This window comes from Oryx dammah, unplaced genomic scaffold (assembly GCF_014754425.2).
Source record: "Oryx dammah isolate SB20612 unplaced genomic scaffold, SCBI_Odam_1.1 HiC_scaffold_4, whole genome shotgun sequence".
NCBI classification, from domain to species: Eukaryota; Metazoa; Chordata; class Mammalia; order Artiodactyla; family Bovidae; genus Oryx; species Oryx dammah.
The window spans coordinates 82,669,000-82,681,765 of record NW_024070188.1 but is presented as its reverse complement, the minus strand read 5'-3'; the positions used below and the strand labels follow the sequence as shown (position 1 = coordinate 82,681,765).

The following is a 12,766-nucleotide window of genomic DNA, read 5'->3' as shown; positions in this document are numbered from 1 at the left end:
CACACACACACACACACACACACACACACACACACACACACACACACACACACACACACACACACTAGTTGATCTAGGCAACTACTGCAGATAACAAACTTTCCCTAGTCTTATGTTTAAGCAATTGCTCCAGATAGTAAGCTGTCTGCTACCTTGCTTGCTCAAGAAATGTGTTTTCAAGCTGCTCTTCAGTTACACCTAATCAAAATTTAGATTTTAGAAAATATTTTTATAATTTTTCAAACCTTTGACAAGTTACGAGATTCATAAACATTATAACATAATGAACAAAAACATTCCATAATATCAAACTAATCCATTCTATATAAAGACAAAGCCAAGGGCATGCTTATTTTTATGGCATCTACAACAAAGGGCACAAAGAGGAGTTCATTCAATGTTTCGGGATGAAAAAAGATGTTTTATGGAGGTTAAAGTAAGATTTTAGAAGAAAAGACAAAATACAAAAGCTCAACCGCAAACATCCTTATCAAGAAGATAGGAAAAACACTACTTAAAAGTCATAACCATACCAGAGACAGAAAGAGAACATCAACACACGAGCAGTGTGTCACGAGCATCTACATCAGCAAAAACGGCAAGAGTGATTTAAAATGCTAAGTATTTAAATTTTATGTGCAGGAATATAAAGGTATGCAATAGGAAAACTATCCTATGCATGAGACGATGGCAAAGAAAGAGAAAGAGCACGTCCACAATAGAGGCGCTAAGCAGAACTAGCTACCAGACTCTTAACAAACAATGGAGCACGTCATCTGTGTCTCCCTGTTTTGCACGCGTGTGTGCTCAGTCACTAAGTTGTGTCTGACTCTTTGCAACCCCATCGACTGTAGGCTGCCAGGCTCCTCTGTCCATGGGATTTCCCAGGAAAAAGTACTAGAGTAGGCTGCCGTTTCCTCCTCTGCGGATGCTCCCGACCTGGGGATCAACCCTGCACCTCCTGCCCTGGCAGGTAGATTTTCTACCACTGAGCCCAAACCACCTTTACTCTCCCCCCACTTCCAACCCGTTACATTTACTCAGTTCAGCAAGTAAACAGTCCCTGAAATTTCTAGAGGAAAAAGCTCAATAAACTTGCAGCCTGCCCTGAAAAGCATTAATTTGTATCTAAAAGTTATTTCATAAAAAACTTACGACAGTGATAAAATGCAGAAAGAATACATTTAAGTTGTAAAACACAAAACATGTGTGATCCCATTTTCTGATTTCTTACATTTAAAAAATGAGTAATATAATGCTGTACTTGACAGTCTGCTTTAGTAAGACATTTTTAAGACAACCATAGAAATTCGGAGCTGGATGTTGTCTTTAAAAGTAATTAAATCCAAATCTTTAAACTTGCAGATAAGAAAATGAAGGATATAATGGTGACTAAAGTAACAGTCAAAAGACAGTAACTTCGCTTCATCAGTAAATAATGTATTTCTTTTTTTTTTAATAATGTAGTTCTTTCATGAGAAGAATATCCTTGAAGGCTACAACTTTTCCACATGTTACATGGAAAAGGGAAACAAAACAAAACAAAACATCAAAACAAGTCTATTCATTTGCTAAACTGAAAGCTTTCGGAGAGCAGTGTCTTTCCCCATACCAAGTTATATACATGAAGTACAAATGCTTCTCTAGTTAGAGTTCTGAATATGTGCCATCTACAAGAAAAAAATTCAGGTTACTTGTCAGTCTAAAAGTTACCCAAGCTAGTGCTTTAGTTCTTTAAAGTGTTATGCTTTCCCCAATGTTCACACAACGAAGAAACAGGCCATAGAAAAAAGTATATTAAATGATTTGAAGATGTGTTAACATTAAAAACAAAACAGTATCTGATATAAACACTATAGTATAAAATCACAACATAATGTTCTATAGAAAGATTTTTATATTTTTGATAAAAGAATATTTTACCTTAGAATTAATTCATCTCGTGCCATAACTTTGAAGTCTGTTTCACTCAGTCGAACCTACGAAGAGAATTAAGATATAAACTAAGTGCTCTAAAAGTTTTAAAATAAGTAAATAAAAAATAGTGGCAATACCAAATATGGAGTGAAGATGCAGAGAAACAGTGTTCATACGTTGCTGCTGAGAATGTAAAATGATACAGCTACTCTGGAGGTAATTTGGTGGTTTCTTTTGAAACTAAAAATGGATGTTCCATACAGCCCAACATTTGTACACTTAAGCACATATTCCAAAGAAATGAAAATAGAAAGTTGTATAAAAATGTTAAGAGCAGCTTTATTTTTAATAGCCAGAAACTGGAAACCACCCAAATGTCCTTCAACAGGTGAATGGTAGACTATGATACCATGAAGTATGATTCAGCAATAAAAAGAAACAGACCGCCAGCAAATACAACTTGGAGAAAGCGCAAGGAAATGTTGCTGAGAGAAAACTAAAAGGACACTTAATACAGCATAACTGCATGTATACAACACCTGTGAAGCAGCATAGTTACGTAAATGAAGAAACGATTCGTGGTTGCCAGGAGTTGAGGGTGGAGTGGGAGAGGATGCATGCAGCTGTAAGGTAAGGAGTGGCTCAGAGGCTTGTGGTAATGGGTCAGGTGACTGCGTTGGTTGCACTGGTATTTACAGGAAGTTACAAGTGATAGACTTGCACAGAACTGCACACACACAGAATGTACACGTAACTGATGGAATGTGAGCATGTGGACTGTGCCTGCTGGTTTTGATACTGTTACACAGGATGTTAACGTCAAAGGAGGCTGGGTGAAGAGTACACAAGACCTCCCTGTGCATGTCTTTGCTGCTTACTATGAATTAACAATTATTTCAAAGTGAAGTTTTTAAAGATGAGGATATTCTAATAAGATGAAACTGCTTTGTAAATTGAGAAATATTGTTTTCTCTAAGCAAAGAAGACTATAAAGCTGAAGAACCTATCCTAATATAAAATAGTTATTAATTTCCTTTATTAAAACATTTTTCTTGATAAAAACGGTTCAAATAGTAGCATTTGTCACAATGTAAGTGTTACTATCAGAAACAAAAGAAGAAAAAACACTGTAGCAGCAGAATATATTACTAAGCCTAACTGAAAGCACCTAGTAACTCTCAGATTATTAAAGCACTTGACTTTTTAGGATAAAAATTTCCATAACGTTTACTATCCAATAAATAGTTCACTTAAACACTCACTGGTTAGAAAGCACATATTCCTGTTTCCCCAAATGCATTATAAATTCCTCTTAGAAAATGTTATTCCTTTGTAACCCCTTTTGTGTGTGTCACAGTGCCTAAACTGAATTAACATAGGAAAACAAAACAAGGAAAGTGATACTAGAAAATAAAACCACCAGAAAAAGTAGAATTTAGCTGTTTGTATTTTTTTTAATATAAAAGTGGTTTTGCATTAAAACCAAAGGGATTTAAGTTAGGAAGAAAAAGAAAATAAGTAACTTAGAGGATCTTATAAAGTACTTTCCTATTTTGACATTATTTGTAGCTACGTAGCTGCAGACAGTCATATGATAAAGATTACAAGTAGATCATGGGGACACTACAAGTTTTCCAAAGGCTGAAAATGTTCTTAATCTACATTACATATAGATGTGATGTCTCACACATTATATACCCACAAGGCTATGTAACTGATAGCAAGCGGGAAAACAAGCAAACAATATGGACAGTCCCTTCAACTCTATTATTCAAATAAAGTGCTTAAAAATTGCTGAGAAAGCAAACCTTTTTGGGAAGAGGTTCTTCGTTGGTCATCTTGAATCCTAGAAAAGAATAAAGAGAAGAACGTCAACTGATTTTCTTCCAGTTAAGGTAGTACAAAATATACTGGCTTTTGCAAAAGAATTTATTACTGAACTCAGTTATGACCAAATCATTAGGTTATTTTAATTAAAACACACCTTTCAGACTAGTTTTAGATTTACAGAAAAGTTACAAAGGTATCACAGGGTTCCAGTATACTGTGCACCCAGGTTCTCCTTTGTGAACATCTTACATTATTATTGTCATTAGGTTTTTTTTTAAAAGAATTCTCTCATAAAAAAGTTGATCATTCTTTCTAATACTCTCACAAAGGATTCAAAGAAATACAATTTTTCAATGCATTCTTACAACTGCCCTATGAAAGACGTATCTCGCAGCAGAAAGGACAGATCTGTGCTGAAGTCAGATACTGGCCTCAGGTAGTATCCCAGAAATCTTGTTAAAAGGATACAGAAGGGTAACACCAGTTGCTAAGCCTTGCCTTTTACAGAATTAGTATTGTTACAGTAAGGTCAAGTTTATCACTGTCATAATTCACCTCTATACAACGCAGGAATGAAAGTATTTACACCTTAATAAAATATGCCTACATTACCGACATTATTTAACTTTATGTCACAGAATAATCTGTATCTCAAAATTAGCTTGTTATTCCTAGATATCCCTTCTAGTAGCAAAGTCACATATGTCCCCTTATATCTTAAACTTTCTTTTTAGTTTATTTTACTTACCTATACTTATTACAAACTCTATAACTATTAAAAAGTTAACCAAAGAGAAATAAGCAAGTTATAGAGATGTGATGTACAGCACAGTGACTATAGTTAGTAACATGATATTATATATTTGAAAGCTGCTAAGAGTCAACTTGAAAGGCTTCATCACAAGAAAAAAAGTTTGTAACTATGCATGGTGATGGGTGGTATCTAGATTTATGAGTGCTTCTCTTGCAATGTACATAAATATCAAATCATTATGTTGTACACCTGAAAATAATGTACGTCAACAATATGTCACATGTTAGTACCTCAATAAAAAATAACCAAAGAATCTAGAGTATAAAACTGAGTTTTAAAAGCTACTTGACTTTTAGTGAATATTTGAGATTCCTCAAAAGGAGATGATCTTTAATACCATTTTTTATATTACATACAATCCCAACTCAAATATTTTAATCATACTGTCATTAAACCCTGATTTTCAGAACCCTGATCTTCAACTCAGTACACTGAGTTGAAGAAATCAGTACATTTTAGAGAAAAAAACATCAACTATATATTGATTATGCCATCAATTAACTGGTTTAATTCTTCCCTCTTTGATGATCTTGTCATTGGACGTAATGAACAAAAACCTGAGTATGTATCATTTGCTTCTGAGCTGATGTAGCTGATCAAGTCTTTCTGACCAACTAATACCTACTGAAGACATGGCTGTATTTCTACTTTTTAAAAATAGTACTTTTTTCTCTTTAAACTGGCCTCTGCCTACTTTAGGCCCCTTATCACCCAGTTTATAGTCTCTGTTGCAAGTTATAGATAGCTGCTTAGTGACTATCCTTACATGATTCTAATAAATCCAATCATCTGAGAAATAAACCCTCACTGTGTTTAACTCCAGAGGCCTGACTTAAGACTTCCCTGGTGGCTCAGATGGTAAAGTGTCTGTCTACAATGCGGGAGACCTGGGTTCGATCCCTAGGTCAGAAGATTCCCTGGAGAAGGAAATGGCAATCCACTCCAGTACTCTTGCCTGGAAAATCCCATGGACGGAGGAGCTTGGTGCAGGCCACTGTCCATGGGGTCGCAAAGTGTCGGGCACGACTGAGAGACTTCACTTCACTCACTAGACTGCAACCTCTTGGAATCCACATGTCAAGCTGAATATTTCCTTGGAATTCCCCATTTGTCCAGAGCTAAACAGTAGGTAAATATCAATAACACATTTAATTTAAAAATTTAAGAAAAATTGTGCCATTTGAACTTCACTAGTATATAGTCAAAGCTATGGTTTTTCCAGTAGTCATGTACAGATCTGAGAGTTGGACCATAAAGAAAGCTGAGCACCGAAGAATTGATGCTTTTGAACTGTGGTATTGGAGAATACTCTTGAGAGTCCCTTGGGCTGCAAACAGATAAACCCAGTCCATCCTAAAGGACATCAGTCCTGAATATTCATTGGAAGGACTGATGCTGAAGCTGAAACTCCAATACTTTGGCCACCTGATGTGAAGAACTGACTCACTGGAAAAGATCCTGATGCTGGGAAAGACTGAAGGCAGGAGGAGAATGAGATGCCAGAGGATGAGATGATTGGATGGCATCACCAACTCAATGGGCATGAGTTTGAGTAACCTCCAGGAGTTGGTGATGGACAGGAAAGCCTGGCGTACTGCAGTCCATAGGGTCACAAAGAGCCAGACATAACTGAGTGATTGGACTGAACTTAAGGTTGAGCACCGATGAATTGATGCTTTCGAACTGTGGCACTGGAGAAGACTCTTGAGAGTCCCTTGAACAACAAGGGGATCAAACCAATCAATCCTAAAAGAAATTAACTGAATATTCATAGGAAGGGCTGATACTGAAGCTCCAATACTTTGGCCACCTGATGCGAAAAGCTGCCTCACTGGAAATGACCCTGATGCTGGGAAAGATTGAGGGCAAGAGGAGAAGGGAGGGAGAGGATGAAATGGTTGGATGGCATCACAGACTCAATGGACATGAGTTTGAACAAACTCAGGGAAATAGTGAAGGACAGGGAAGCCTGGCATGCTGCAGTTCATGGAGTCATAAAGAGTTGGACATGACTTAGGGACTGAGCAACAACAGTATAGAAATGTGTACTTATTTATAAGTCCCTATTCTGTATATATAGTAATATACACAGTACTATATAAAAAACAGGTGTAAGAACCTACCATATAGGACAGGGAACTCAACTCAATACTCTGTAATAACCTACATGGAAAAGCATTTTTAAAAAGTGGTATATGTGTAACTGATCCTTTTTGCTGTACAGCAGAAACACAGCATTGCAAATCAACTATACTCCAATAAAAGACAAAAAACAAAAATTGTGCATACCAATCCCTTGCTATCTCCTCATATCAGGCTTTATTTTTCTTCTCAACTCTTATCACAAGCTGACATTTTGTATACTAATCTGTCTACCCCAGGGACAGAATAAGTTCCATGAAAGAACTGTTTCATTCACTGCTGATGTCTCAATACATAGTACGCACTCAAATATATGGTAAATGTAAATATGAACAGATGAATCAGCTTCATTTACTATTTAAATGGTAAGAGTGAACTAAATAAGACAACCTAATTCCTCCCCCCCCAAATTACCCAAGATGACCATACTGTAAAATTTTGAGAATAAACTCAATGTAACACGTACTGTGAATTCTATGACTAACAGCTTGAAAACAGCTTAATTTACCACTATGGGCAGGTAGTTTACCTATCTGGTTACTAGGCACCCTAGCTACTCAAAATTTTCGTTATAAAACAAAGTTTCATGGATGATATTCAATATAAATTACAGTTTAATAAACTAGTATATGCTTGTACAATCTGACACTTCCCCCAGGTTTATTTGTTCATTCTTTTCTTAAAACCATGAGCATAATTAGCAACAAATAAGCTAATCTGTTTTTTAAAGGATATTTAAAGGGCTGGTAAACACATGAAGAAAGTTCTAGTAACTCCACTTTTTTGAAGAGGGTGCAAACTTTGAAAACAAAAAACAGCAGAACCTCTGAGCCTCACCTTCTCCATCTCAGAAAGGATTACCACTGCCAAAGCTCAGAATTACTGTGCTATTTTTGAAGACATACATTAGTCTTTAGTATAGTAACAGACACAAAGTAAGCATTTTGTTAGTTTCCTTCTTCCCACTAGATAGAGAAAAGTCACCACAAAAAAGACTCAATCACTCCTTCTTAAAGATTCTGAGGAGAAAATCGACAAGGACAAGATCATAACACGCTCCTGTTCCTAAGCCCCACTGCAGCCCCTACTTGGTGACCTCCGATTTTTAGAATTCTAAACAGTAATTTAGACTTCTAACACTAGCTTATGTTCTTTTTTAAAAAGTTTGACACTTGGTAGAATTTAATTACACATTGTTTAAAGGATATCTATATTTTCTTTATAAAAATAAATGTCTGAATTTGTAATATAAGTCAGGGATAAACAAAAGTTCGTATTTATGTTTGTGTTTTGTATGTTGACTCTCAACCACCTATCATTTCACATGTTACGGAATAAATGACTTGGGAAATCAAAGCATTAGCATTTAGTAAGAAATTGCTCCCTTATCTTTAGCTGATGAAAAGTTAATCTTGGCTTGAGATTCCATGATATACCACAATAGTTAAATGGACAGGGTGACAAAAAGCAAATTAGAAACAGGCTTAAAATTTAAAAGAATCAACATTCAACTATTTAATCAAAACAGACCATGATTCTCAATTACAACTTTTCACGTTACACGCGCTATAAAACTTATTACTCCCCAAGGCACTTTTTTTAGCACAAGTGACAAGCACAATAACCACCTAAATTAACCTAAAGTTAATTCTAGATTCATAAAGACAATGGATATACCAGGTTCTCAGAACAATCTATCAGAAAAACAGAATGACTGGAAATATTATTTGGGGTTGAATCTTGAAGGGGAAAAAAAAAGAATATATACCTAAAGCTATGAATCACTAGGTAATCAGCTCAGATTATAACAGCTATTAATTTAAAAACTCGGGGGTTAGGATCCCAAATTTAGTGCTTCTTAAAAGTTGGTACCAATGAGGACAGGTAATTCTTCCATTCCTCCATCCTTAATAATGATCAAGCTTTACAAACTGGAGAATGCAGAGAAGCAAAACAGAAAAAAATGTAAAAACTGACCAATTTAGCTGCCCTTAGCAAGTTGAAAAAGACTGGCTAAAACATGGTTTCAAGTTTTATGTCAAGGTTTGTTATCCATGTGGATAACACAGATAATATAGTTCAAGTTTAGAATGTCAAAAGTACCTTCTACTCTTGATGCCTTTACACTGAGAAATGACATTATGATGTTAAGTTCAGTTCTGGTTGGTTAGGTGCCTAGCATCCCATATCCCAGGGCTTCCCAGGCTTTTAGCATTATGATCCTAAGTCATGAAATTGTGTATCAGGAAGATCCACTGGAGAAGAGAGGGGCTACTCACTCCACTATTCTTGGGCTTCCCTTGTAGCTCAGCTGGTAAAGAATCTGCCTGCAATGCGGGATACCTGTAGGCTGGGAAGATTCCCTGGAGAAGGGAAAGGTTACCCACTCCAGTATTCTGGCCTGGAGAATTCCATGGACTGTATAGTCCATGCTGCGGCAAAGAGTCGGACAGGCCTGAGCGACTTTCACTTCACTTAGTAAGTAGTACCAGATGGTGTGGGCTTCCAAGGTGGCACTAGTGGTAAAGAACCCGCCTGCCAATGCAGGTAGACAGAAGAGACACAGGTTCCATCCCTGGGTCCAGAAGATCCCCTGGAGGAAGGCATGGCAACCCACTCGAGTATTCTTGCCTGGAGAATCCCATGGACAGAGGAGCCTGGCAGGCTGCAGTTCATAGGGTCGCAAGAAGTGAGACAAGACTGAAGCGACTTAGCACGTAGCAGATGACACAACTTCAGTAACAAACCAGTACCTTGCTGAAACTAATCGTAACTGAATGTAAGAAACGAATAATCTGACACTGTACTAATCAAGGCACAACAGCAGAAAGGGCACTAGCTAGGAATTGGAAGACCAGCTTTTCTTAACTTCTTAATAATCAGTCATGTGATAGTGAGCAAGTCATTTTCTTTAGACTGCAGCCTCTAAATCAGCAAAGAGGATGCCAATTTTGCCTGCCTCACAAAGCGCTACAAATCTCAGTGCTTTAAGTACCATAAAGATGCTTTACAAACAAATATATTTCAAATAAAATACTAATACTAGCATAAGAGCACTTAGAAAAAATTAAATTCCACAACTACGTTTTCAAGAGTTAAGACCGTTTCTTTATAGTACGGAGTTCTAGCCTGATGCACCACCTTTATATCTAATGGGATATAGTGTTAGAAGAATATTGAGAAGTTTTGTTCTAGTAAACTTAGTACTAGAATATATTTAAGCCCTAGGTGGCTCATCTACCTGCAAAACTGGAGACATGGGTTCAACCCCTGGGTTAAGAAGATCCCCTGGAGAAGGAAATGGCAAGCCACTCCAGTATTCTTGCTTGGCAAACTCCATGGACAGAGAAGCCTGGTGGGTTACAGCCCACCGGGTAGCAGAGAGTCAGACAGGACTTTTACAGGCAGAATAATGGGAGATAATTAATAAAAACAAAAATAAAACCAAATACTGTTTAGGTCTTGTTTTGCTAAAGGATCCCACAGAAAATTTTTAAGAAAAATCTTTTTCAAGAGCAAGATAATGTTCTGTTGTATGAAAATGATCAAGACCTCTAAAATAAACAATATTTTCAGGGGAACTGTGTATACATATATACATACTTAGATGAACGTAAGGGACTCTGAGTGCTGTAAGGGACTAGACAAATATAATTATTACAACTCTCCTCTCCATGCCACAAGGCTATGAATTTTCTGTATACCACCACATTTCTGACAAATACTTAAAATTCAAACAGGTGAAGTTCTATAAGTTAGATGAGTTAAGTAAAAAAAAATAGCTGTGCCTGGGATACACTTGATCATCATTACTTTTGTCGGTTGGGACGCAGAAATTTAGGTAGTTTGCCTAAGTTCTGCTACTGGGAAGTGAAAATACTGATCACTTAGCTATAGCTAACTACTTAAGATAATGTAAGATATGAAAGAATTGTAGGAATACAGCGAAACAAATCATTGAAATGTAACCTCATCTTTATCACAAGCCGCAATTTCTTTCCCCAACTTGCCTAATCAGATGACACTAAATGACATATGTAAAAAATAAATGACATATGTAAATGTGTAACACTTAGGCATCCTGAAAAGATTTTCACAATAGTTTTCTTTTTAAAGAAATTTGTGGTGACAGACCTGTGACTTCCACTTATGCTCCTTAGTGACGGAACTAAATTCTGAAGTAGAAAACTATATGAACTCAGGACCATAACATGCTCGTGGAAATATTTTTCTACCGTTCTCTAATCTCGGCAAAAGAATCATTGCTTCGCTTAAGAACACGGTTATTACGGATTTTAACCTAGTCCTTTGGGATCAAATATCCAACCTGACTTCATCAAAACAAACGTGGACATTTTTCCACTACGTGTTCCCCATCGACTAGAGAAATACGGTTTACAGGGATCCAAGGCGAGATTTTAAAATTTCACGAAAACCTCGAATTCAGTCAGTATTTATTTTAGTTAGAAGGCATGCACTCATTTAAAAATGGAAGTCTACAAGACAACGCAGCTGCAGTAGGAAGCTACTGCGCGACGTGAAATGTGCTCCACGGACGCGGCTTTCCTCCCCTCGGCTCGTCGGTGCCGCCGGTCCTCACGATCCTGCCGAGGGAGGTGGGGGAGCCCGCGACGCCGAGGCGGTGACGGGACGCGCGCTCCGAGGGGACGGCCTCCCGGCGCTGCCGGCCCCGCGGGAGCGCCCACCTCGCCCCCGGCTCCCTGAGAACCGAGGTAAAATGGCCTCGAGACGGCGGAAGTGTCGTTCCTGCCAGCGGGCAGACGGCGGGGCTAACGGGAGGCCGGGGGGCCCGGGAACCCCGAGTCCGCCTCCTGCGCTCAGTTGGCCCCTTCCGGGGCCGGGCGGCCGCACCTCAGCCGCCTGGGGACTCGGAGGTCCTCGCCTCCGCTGCAGCCGGCGGCGGCCCGCACCTACCTCTCCAGACGGAGGCCGCGCCGGCGCCCGCCCAGTCACATAGGCCGACCCCGCGCTGTCCTCTCGCCGCCCAGGCCGCCCGACCGCGCCGCCGCCGCCGGCCCCCGCGCTCCTCCTCCGCGCCGCAACCCCGGCGCTCCCCTTTATTTGCGGGTCTCGCTGCCACAAAATGGCGCTGAGGGAGGAAGCGAGGCCCCGACGCCCCACCCCCTTCCCGCTCCTCCCGCCGCCCCGCCCCGCGCCGCCGCCCGCCCGCTTCTCCGCCCCGCGGAGTTCGCGGCCGGCCCACTCACCGACGGGTAGTGCCTCCCGGACGCGGTCGCGGCTACCCGCCCGCTGGGCCCCGCCGCGAGGAGGAGAGGCTAAGGGAAGGCGCCTGCCAGGAGGCCTGCAGTCGCTCAAGGAGGAGCTGCGCCCGGCGGCACGCCCCGCGGCCGCTAGAGCCCTTGCAAGCTCGCCGGAGGGGAGGGGAAGGGGGCGGGGAGAAAAACCGGCCTCAGGGAAAGGCGAGCCGCGAGGTCGCAGGTCAGCCGCGGGGCATCACGGGAAGGGCGGCGGGGGTCGCGATTGGCGGCGCTGGGTGGACGCGCTCGCCGGGCCACCTGCGGCTGCGGCGCGGCCTCCGGCGGAGGAATCTGGACGAAGGCAGTGCGTGATTGGCTGCCCTTTGGTGCAGCGCCCAGAGATGATGCTTCCGCGTGCTGGCGGGCCAGGTGCAAATCTCCTGAGGAGGGCTTTAGGCGGCGAATGCGGTCAGCCTAGATGTCGCGAACCGTCGCTGCTCTAGGTTTTGATAATTTAGAAACCGATGCCCTCTCTTCATTCTGGAAGTGGACGCTTGGTTCGACTGCTCCTTGAAATCTCGAGGTGAAACCTGGGAGCTATTGTCTGGGAGGTGGAGATTGTACCTCTGCCTGTTGCTCTGGGGGCACCTTGCTAACTCAGAAGCCAGGGGAGGGCGAACCTCCTGAGTTCTTTCTGTCTTGTTTCGTTTGTTTCAGAAAGTATCTTGCCATGAGTGGCGAGCAATAATAAACAATTTTTCTTAACATGGTTTATGTTCCATGGCTTACTCTACCCTCTGCTGCTGCTGCTGCTGCTGCTGCTGCTGCTGCTGCTGCTGCTGCT

General features: G+C 40.5%; 1 protein-coding gene across 4 annotated transcripts in view; it reads right to left on the bottom strand.

The window, feature by feature from the left end:
- LOC120862811 (WT1 associated protein) overlaps positions 1-12,686 on the bottom strand; it is a 27,049-nt gene extending 14,363 nt beyond the window's left edge. For 2 of the 4 annotated variants that reach the window (XR_005720853.1, XM_040238919.1), the window contains exons 1-3: positions 11,932-12,686; positions 3,726-3,763; positions 1,924-1,979 (exon numbers count right to left, since the gene is read on the bottom strand). Coding sequence is in view for 2 of the 4 variants with exons in the window: in XM_040238919.1 (XP_040094853.1) it covers positions 1,924-1,979; positions 3,726-3,755 (86 nt within the window). In the remaining 2 variants the exon portion in view is untranslated. Of the gene's footprint in view, positions 1-1,923; positions 1,980-3,725; positions 3,764-11,638; positions 11,803-11,931 lie in introns of those variants that run through there. The other 2 variants (XR_005720852.1, XM_040238918.1) reach the window with 1 other exon arrangement.
- Positions 12,687-12,766: the final 80 nt, after the last annotated feature.